The 8,906-nt window shown below is 60.4% G+C and overlaps 1 protein-coding gene across 1 annotated transcript; it reads left to right on the top strand.

Annotated features, from left to right (window-relative positions):
* Positions 1-1,879: 1,879 nt before the first annotated feature.
* Positions 1,880-8,848, top strand: UBXN6 (UBX domain protein 6). Its single transcript, XM_051639778.1, has 11 exons — positions 1,880-2,066; positions 2,406-2,563; positions 3,411-3,466; positions 3,576-3,707; positions 4,614-4,711; positions 5,147-5,222; positions 5,313-5,397; positions 6,093-6,312; positions 6,921-7,051; positions 7,661-7,806; positions 8,285-8,848. The coding sequence occupies exons 1-11, from the start codon at positions 1,984-1,986 to the stop codon at positions 8,411-8,413; spliced, it is 1,314 nt and encodes a 437-aa protein (XP_051495738.1). The 5' UTR covers positions 1,880-1,983; the 3' UTR covers positions 8,414-8,848.
* Positions 8,849-8,906: the final 58 nt, after the last annotated feature.

The following is an 8,906-nucleotide window of genomic DNA, read 5'->3' as shown; positions in this document are numbered from 1 at the left end:
TAGGGGGGGTATAGGGGCGTATAGGGGCTATAGGGGGGTATAGAGGGGGTATAGGGGCTATGGGGAGGGGTATAGGGGCTGTAGGGGTATAGGGGCTGTAGGGGGGTATAGGGGCTATAGGGGGAGCATGGGAGGTATAGGGTTATAGGGGGGGATAGGGGCTATAGGGGGGGTATAGGGGCTGTTGGGGGGGTATAGAGGCTATAGGGAGGGGGTCAGGGGCCATAGGGAGGTGTACAGGGTATGGGGTAAGGGGGGGTATAGGGGCTGTAGGGGGGGTATTGGGTATGGGGTAGGGGCTATAGGGAGGGGTATAGGGGCTATGGGGGGGGTCAGGGGCTATAGGGAGGGGTATAGGGGCTATAGGGGGGGGTCAGGGGCTATAGGGAGGGGTATAGAGGCTGTAGGGTGTGGGGTCAACACTAGGGAGGAGTACGGGGGCTATAGGGTGTGACAGAGCTATAGGGGGGGTACAGGGGCTATGGGGGGGGTCAGGGCTATAGGGAAGGCTATAGGGTATGGGGTAAGGGGGGGTATAGGGGCTGTAGGGGGGTATAGGGTGTGGGGTAGGGGCTATGGGGAGGGGACAGGAGCTGTGATCATCAAGGTCTTTTCCTTTGTGAGTCCGTGAGCCCTGGGCAGTGACATGAGGGGGTCTGGGGCCACGAGCAGGAACTCCCGTGGGCTCTGCGGGGGGAATTCCTGCAGGAGGGGCGCTGGGGAGCAGCTGGGGCCGGGGGGGGGGATCCGTGTTTCTGCATGTCCTGCTGCAGCTCAGCAGTCGCTTCAGCCGGGCCGAGCCCCTGACAACACAAACGTCCCCTCCACGCGTGTTCTCCGTGTCCCCTCTGCCACATCCCCGGGGGGCCCGGGGGCTCCTTGCTGGCTGGCACTGCAGGCCCGGGTCCTGTGGTGTCCCCGCTGGGGGGGGGGGGTCCCCCGTGGGGCACTGAGGGGGCTGCAGAGCCAGGGCTGTGTCCGTGGGTTGGGGGGGCGGGTCTGTGGGTGAAGCCCTAAGGCCCGTGGGGTGTGAGGGGATCTAATGGGTGCAGCCCTGGGGGGCTGGGGGGGTCATGGGTGCAGCCCTCAGTGCCCTGGGGGGCTCGTGGGGGTCCGTGGGTGCAGCCCTGGGGTCCGTGGGGGTCTCTGGGGACAGCCCTGGGGTCCGTGGGGATCCCTGGTGCAGCCCTGGGGTCCGTGGGGGTCCTTGGTGCAGCCCTGGGGTCCGTGGGTGCAGCCCTGGGGTCCATGGGGACAGCCCTGGGATCCGTGGGGGTCTGTGGGGACAGCCCTGGGGTCTGTGGGGATCCGTGGGTGCAGCCCTGGGATCCATGGGGGTCTGTGGGGGTCCGTGGGGACAGCCCTGGGGTCCGTGGGTGCAGCCCTGGGGTCCGTGGGGGTCTGTGAGGGTCTGTGGGGACAGCCCTGGGGTCCGTGGGGGTCCGTGGGTGCAGTCCGGGGGTCCCTGGGGGTCCCTGGGGGTCCGTGAGTGCAGCCCTTGGGTCCGTGGGGATTCCTGGTGCAGCCTTGGGGTCCGTGGGTGCAGCCCTGGGGTCCGTGGGGGTCTGTGGGGTCTGTGGGGGTCTGTGGGGACAGCCCTGGGGGTCCGTGGCTGCAGTCCTGGGGTCCGTGGGGGTCCGTGGGTGCAGCCCTAGGGTCCGTGGGGGTCCGTGGGGGTCCGTGGGTGCAGCCCTGGGGTGCGTGGGGGTCCCTGGGGGTCCGTGGGTGCAGCCCTGGGGTCCTTGGGGGTCCCTGGGGGTCCGTGGGTGCAGCCCTGGGGTCCGCGGGTGGGTCCGATGCCTCCTGGAGGACCCGGGGGGGGGGGTCACCGAGTGCGGCAGGCTAGAGCGCCGCCGGGACACGCCCCTTCCGGGGGCGGCAGCGCGGGGGGGGCGGGGCCCCGGTGCGGTCCCGGCAGTCCCGGGGATCCCGGGGATCCCGCTCCCGTCCCGCCATCCCGGGGGTCCCGGCAGTCCCGCCGCCATGCGAAAATTCTTCCAGGAGATCAAGGCCGACCTGAAGTTCAAGACGGCGGGGCCCGGGCAGAGGCTGTCGGAGCCGTCCCGGTACGGGGCACGTCCCGGTAACGGGGAGGGGGGGGGGGGGGGCGAGAGCGGGGGGGGGAGGGCGCCGCCGTTCCCGGGGGAGCGGGGAGGAGCGGGGAGCGGGGCCGGCAGCCGTTACCCACGGGGGCCTCCCGGTAACCGGAGCTGGGCCCGATGTCCCCGGGGTGGGCGACGTTCCCCGCGGTGCCCAAGCCCGCTGGGGGGGGGGGGGGGGGGGGTGACAGTCACCGGGCAGCGGTGCCGCCGCCCCCGGGGAAGGGCCGGGAAGGTGTTCCCGGGGCAGGCAGGCGAGGCCCGGGCGCGGTGGCGGAGCCGGTTCCCTCCCTCCCTCCCGCGCAGGGCCCCGAAGGAGAAGCCAAAGGCCGAAGAGGCTCCCGGGCCCCGCCCGGGCCCGACGGACGAGGCGCGGAGGGCGGCGGCGGCGGCGGCGCTGGCCCGGCTGGAGCTGAAGGGCAGGGGCAAGGCCGGCCCCGGGCAGGAGGCCGCCAGGAGCCGGGGTAGGAGCTGGGGGGGGGGGGGGGTGGGTGGGGGGACACACACACGGGGCTTGGGACACGGTGGGATCCCGGGATCCCAGAATCCCGGGGGTTGGAAGGGAGCTGGAAGCACCCCCCAGCCCAGCCCCCCTGCCAGAGCAGGGGCACCCAGAGCAGATCCCACGGGATGGGGGTGTCTGCAGGGATGGAGACTCCCCAGCCTCTCTGGGCAGCCTGGCCCAGGGCTCTGTCACCCTCCCAGGAAAGAAGTTCTTCCTGATATTCACATGGAAGCTCCTCTGCTCCAGTTTGCACCCACTGCCCCTTGTCCTGTCACTGGACAAAGCCTGGTCTGTCCTCCTGACACTGCCCTTAATATATTTGTAAACACTGATGAGGTCTCCTCTCAGTCTCCTCCAAGCTCAAGAGCCCCAGCTCCCTCAGCCTTTCCCCATCAGGGAGATGTTCCTCTCCCTCCAGCATCTCTGTGGCTCTGCCCTGGGCTCTCTCCAGCAGTTCCCTGTCCTTCCTGAACTGGGGGGCCCAGAACTGGACACAATATCCCAGATGGGGCCTCACCAAGGCAGAACAGGGGCAGGAGAACCTCCCTTGACCTACTAACCACCCCCTTTCTGATCCACCCCGGGATGCCCCTGGTCTTCTTGGCACTTTGCTGGCTCAGCTGGGATGGCTCCAAACCAAGCCCAGAGTGGGGGTGTCCTGGGTGGGGAGCAGGGACGTGGAGGTGGCTTTGGTGAAGTGTCACAGGAATGGGGGGGTGATGCTCACCTGGGGGTGCTGCACAGTCCAAACCCCTCCAAGCTCCTCTGCCCTGTTCCCACCATAATTCCAGGATTGTCTCTTGCAGTGAGGAAGGAGCTGATGGCTGAGGCAGCTGCCAGTGAGAAGGAGGTGGACACAGAGGTATGAGACACCAGTGTTCCCTGAGCCACACCTTCCCCATCCCCAGGGATTGGAATCCAAGCTCTGACCTTCTTGGGATCAGCTGGGTGCCTGGTTGTGTCTCCATTAGGATCACAGCTCCTCGGACAAGGAAGGGGCAGCTGCCCCCTCTGTTTCAGGGATCTACTTCATCTGCCCCTTGACCGGCGTGGTTGTGAGGAAAGAGCAGAGGGAAAAGCACCTCAGGGAAGCCATCCAGTCGGTGAGGGGCATGGGAGGGTCCAAGGGCTGGAGCAGCTCTGCTCTGGAGCCAGGCTGGGAGAGTTGGGGTGTTCAGCCTGGAGAAGAGAAGGCTCCAGGGAGACCTGAGAGCACCTTCCAGGGCCTGAAGGGGCTCCAGGAAAGCTGGGGAGGGGCTTGGGACAAGGGCAGGGAGGGAGAGGACAAGGGGGGATGGATGAAAACTGGCAGAGGGAGATGGAGGTGAGACATGAGGAGGGAATTCTGGAGTGTGAGGGTGGTGAGAGCCTGGCCCAGGTTGCCCAGGGAAGCTGTGGCTGCCCCATCCCTGGCAGTGTTGAAGGGCAGGTTGGATGGGGCTTGGAGCAGCCTGGGCTGGTGGGAGGTGTCCCTGCCCATGCAGGGGGGTTGGGACTGGATGATCTTGAAGGTCCCTCCACTGCAGACCAGTCTGAAATTCCATGATATACCAGCTTCCCACCTTCTCTTCCTCCTCCAGCAACACAGCAGGGACCTTTCCCTTCTCCACCTTCTCCCTGTGACATCTCCAGTGTCTCCCAGCTCTATCCCACTCCAGCCCTACCAGTGCCTGTCCAAGCTCCCTCCCTCTGGCTTACTGGGAATGCTGCCACTGGGAGCTCTGGCTCTGTGCTGCTTTTGCCTGGGACCAAGTTCATGGTGCTGTAGTTTATCTGTGTAACGATGACAGGGTTAATTAACCACTTCCTGCCTGGAAATTGGGAAGCAGTGAATAAATCCCTTTGTTTAACCTATTAAATGACATTTATCCCAACCCACTTCTTTTTTCCCCTCCTTTTTCCCCCTTCCAATTCCCTCCCCCCAACTGGAGGGGGAAGAAGAGCAGTGCTGAGCTGGGTTGAGGAGCACCATCAGCTCCCCCTGACCTTCTGCTCTCCTTCTCCTCCAGTATTTCTCCATAGATCCTGTGGCTGCTTCCATCATGGAGATTCACACCTTCAACAAGGACCGGGAGAAGGTCCGAGTGGGCGTGGAGACCATGGCCAAGTAAGTGGGGCTGAGCACACGGGTGGCTTCTCCTTCTCCAGGCAAAGCCTGAAGAAAACCAAACCCTTGAGCGATCTGAAGTGGTAGTTAAGAAATGAGGTCAGCATCTCTGAGGTGCTTTAAGGGTTTGGTCACGACTCCAAGAGGTTTGGTCACGACTCCAAGAGGTTTGGTCACGACTCCAAGAGGTTTGGTCACGACTCCAAGAGGTTTGGTCACAAATCCAAGAAGTTTGGTCACTATTCCAAGCCATTTGGGAGCTGCTGGTTGAGATCTTACCTCTGAAACACTGATGGATTTTACTTTTCCTCAAGTTATTCAGCTCTTTTTATCTGTGAGAAATACTGTGAGGTGGCTCAGTCTCTCCTGACACCTTGGGGTGGCTTGTCCTGAAGTGCCTGCTTTGATCCATGCAGGACATTCCTCTTCCTGCAGATACCTGGATAACATTTATCTCCATCCAGAGGAGGAGAAGTACCGGAAAATCAAACTACAGAACAAGGTGTTCCAGGTGAGATCAGGACTCCTGCAGTTGTTCTGCCAAAGAAAATCTGTGCCTGGAGCATTGGGAATACATTGGGATTCTTTCCTTTTCTTCCAGGAAAGGATAAGCTGCCTGGAAGGGGTTCACAGATTTTTCCAGGCTGTTGGGTTTGAGATGAAAACGCTGCCAGTTTCAGGCCAAGGTAAGAATTCTCAGTGTATTAAACTGATCCCACCTGGAACAGTGTCCAGTTCTGGAGACCCCATTATAAGAAGGACATGGAGCTCCTGGAGAGTCCAGAGGAGGCCACAGAGATGATCCAAGGGCTGGAGCAGCTCTGCTCTGGAGACAGGCTGGGAGAGTTGGGGTGTTCAGCCTGGAGAAGAGAAGGCTCCAGGGAGACCTGAGAGCACCTTCCAGTGCCTGAAGGGGCTCCAGGAAAGCTGGGGAGGGACTTGGGACAAGGGCAGGGAGGGAGAGGACAAGGGGGGATGGATGAAAACTGGCAGAGGGAGATGGAGGTGAGACATGAGGAGGGAATTCTGGAGTGTGAGGGTGGTGAGAGCCTGGCCCAGGTTGCCCAGGGAAGCTGTGGCTGCCCCATCCCTGGCAGTGTTGAAGGGCAGGTTGGATGGGGCTTGGAGCAGCCTGGGCTGGTGGGAGGTGTCCCTGCCCATGCAGGGGGTGGGATCTTTAAGGTCCCTTCACACTCAAGCCATTCTATGAAACCAGAGTCAGGAGTGGCAGGGGTGGTGGGACATCCTGGGTGGCTGAGGGAGCTCCAGGGCTGTCACAGAACCAGCAGTTCCCCTGCTCAGCCACAGCTCCTCACCCTCCCGTTCCACACATGAACTCACACCAAGAACAAGACTCGATTCCCATCCCTCTTGCTTGCAGAGACCCCAGAGGAGTTCTACGTGCTGAAGGAAGACGTGCTGACCAGGCTGGAAGATCTCAAGGACCACAAAGAGCAGCTGTTGAGCTCGGAGCCCGTGCGGGCCCAGCTGGACCGGCAGCTCCAGCTCTTCCAGCCCTCCCCGGCAGCCGCTCGATTCGAGCTGCCCGAGGACTTTTACAGCCTGAGTGCAGAGGAGATCAGACGGGAGCAGCGGCTCCGGTGAGGCCCAGGGGGGCACTGAGCCTGGCACTTGAGGCATTCTCCCACTCTGCTCTGGTGAGACCCCACCTGGAGCACTGGGTCCAGTTCTGGAGCCCCCAACATCAGAAGGACACGGAGCTCCTGGTTAGAGTCCAGAGGAGGCCACAGAGATGATCAAGGGCTGGAGCAGCTCTGCTCTGGGGACAGGCTGGGAGAGTTGGGGTGTTGAGCCTAGAGAAGAGAAGGCTCCAGGGAGACCTTAGAGCAGCTTCCAGTGCCTGAAGGGGCTCCAGGAAAGCTGGGGAGGGACTTGGGACAAGGGCAGGGAGGGAGAGGACAAGGGGGGAGGGATGAAAACTGGAAGAGGGAGATTGAGGTGAGACATGAGGAGGAAATTCTGGAGTGTGAGGGTGGTGAGAGCCTGGCCCAGGCTGCCCAGGGAAGCTGTGGCTGCCCCATCCCTGGCAGTGTTGAAGGGCAGGTTGGATGGGGCTTGGAGCAACCTGGGCTGGTGGGAGGTGTCCCTGCCCATGCAGGGGGGTTGGGACTGGATGATCTTGAAGGTCCCTTCCCACCCAAACCATTTCATGATTCCTTCATGCTCAGAGCTGCTCTTCCCCCTGCAGGACAGAAGCAGTGGAGAAGGCTGCACTGCTGAGGACCAGAGCCATGAGAGAGAAGGAGGAGCAGCGGGAGCAGCGCAGGTACAACTACACCCTCCTGCGCGTGCGCTTCCCCGACGGCTACATCCTGCAAGGTAACCTCACCCTCTCTTCCTCCACCCTCCAAAGCTTCTGAGAACACTTGTGCTGCAAGAGCTTGAATAACAAGCAGCCCCTGAGCTGTGCTGGGAGAATAATGAAAGCAACAAAACCCAGGGAGAGGCAACACTGCTCTGAACCCTTCCCGTTTCCATGCCCTGTCCCTGCCTCACCTCTGCAGGGTTGAGGGGAGAGGGAAGGATTTTAAGGTGCTGTTAATTAATTTGTGCCCTTCCCAGGCTCCTGCCAGCCTCATTCCATCAATTTTTTACCCGTTTGTCAAGAGCAGCCAGCATGAGGTGGCCTGTGTGGTGTCAGGTTGTACAACTGTGTCAATCCTCTGCTTGGTTTTTTTTGTAGCTGAGCTCAGGGAATTATTATTTCAGGCTTCCCCAGCTCCTCGTTCCAGGCTGGCAGGGGCTTGTGAAGTCCTGGTTTTGAATCTGGGAATTGTGCTTTTATGCTTCTCAGCAGTTCCTTGTGGCACTGAAGGAGCTCAGGAAGTCAGTGTCACCACCTGAGCCCCACGGAACCCACCAGAAAAAGGGTGGATTTGGGAAATGCCAGAGCCTGGCTCAATCTCTCACCTCATTTTCTCATGGCAGGGACCTTTTATGCACGAGAATCAGTGTCTGTGCTCTACAGCTTTGTGAGGAAAGCCCTCCGAGATGACTGGCTGCCCTTTGAGCTGCTGGGACCTGGAGGTCTCAAACTGACTGATGAGAACTTGGCCTTCAACGAATGTGGGCTGGTGAGTCAATAAAGAAGAGGGCTGATCCCTTCCATGGGGGCCTTCAGGATATCAGAGGCAGCTGCTCCTCTCAGAAGGTTGTGTCTTCTGCTCTCAGTGCCCTCAGGTTGTGCTCTGGCCCCTTCTTTTTAAGCACAAGCAAAGAAGTAATTGCTTGAGGGCTCCTAGCTGGGGATCTCTCAGGAAGGAGCTGCAAGGACTCACCTCCTGGAGCCAACACAGGCTGCTGGAGGTGCCAGCAGCTCTGCTGGAGGAGCAGCATCCCCACTGGGAAGAGGGAAGGCAGCAACTGTCAGGCAGGGGCAGCTCTGGCCTCCAGCAAGCCCTGAGCAGCCTCCTCTGAGGAGCTTCTTGCAGAAGTCCACACTGTTTAGTTGAAGTGCTCTAAGTTTTTCCAGCCCTGGGAGCACACAAGGGTGTGTTAGGAGGTGACAGGATGAAATGGCTGTAGCTCCATAACTACCTTCCTCTGTCCCAGGTGCCCTCAGCCCTCCTGACTCTCTCCTGGGATGCAGCAGTCATGGCAGACATCCAGGAATCCAGAGAGGAGCAACCAGCAAGTCCCCTGAAACCAGAACTTCTCTCCAGAGTCCAGACACTGTCATGAAATAAAAGGCAGTGAATCCCATGCTGGTGGTTTTAGACTGATCCCTCCTTTTCCCCAGGGAGACTTGTTGGGGTTCCCAGCTCCCTTACCTGGGAGGGGGCTCTGGTTTAGCTGTGTAGAGGGGAGCCTGGATCCTGCCATGGCCCCTCCACAGCTCCACACAAAGGTGAGGAGACAAAGAGCTTCTCAGAATGGCTTTGAAAACCACCTTCTGGAGGTGTTTTTCCAGGACCACAGTGAAACATCATCCTCTTCCCTTGGAGGAAGGGGGTTAGGGGCTCATCCTAGGCTGGATTTACCAATTGATTGAGCCTGGATATCAGGCTGGGCTTAGAACTCAGCTTTTCCTTTTGCTTCTGTGTGCACTGTAACTCCTATTGGAGAGAATACATTTAGAGCAAATGAGGCTTCATCTGATTAAATGGAATATTTAAAGATTTGTGGCTGCTCAACAGTTCTTTGCACTGCTCTTCCAGCCTGATCAGCTCAGGGT

Source organism: Apus apus, chromosome 24 (genome assembly GCF_020740795.1).
Source record: "Apus apus isolate bApuApu2 chromosome 24, bApuApu2.pri.cur, whole genome shotgun sequence".
NCBI classification, from domain to species: Eukaryota; Metazoa; Chordata; class Aves; order Apodiformes; family Apodidae; genus Apus; species Apus apus.
The sequence above is the reverse complement of the archived record's forward strand: the minus strand, read 5'-3'. Positions and strand labels throughout refer to the sequence as shown.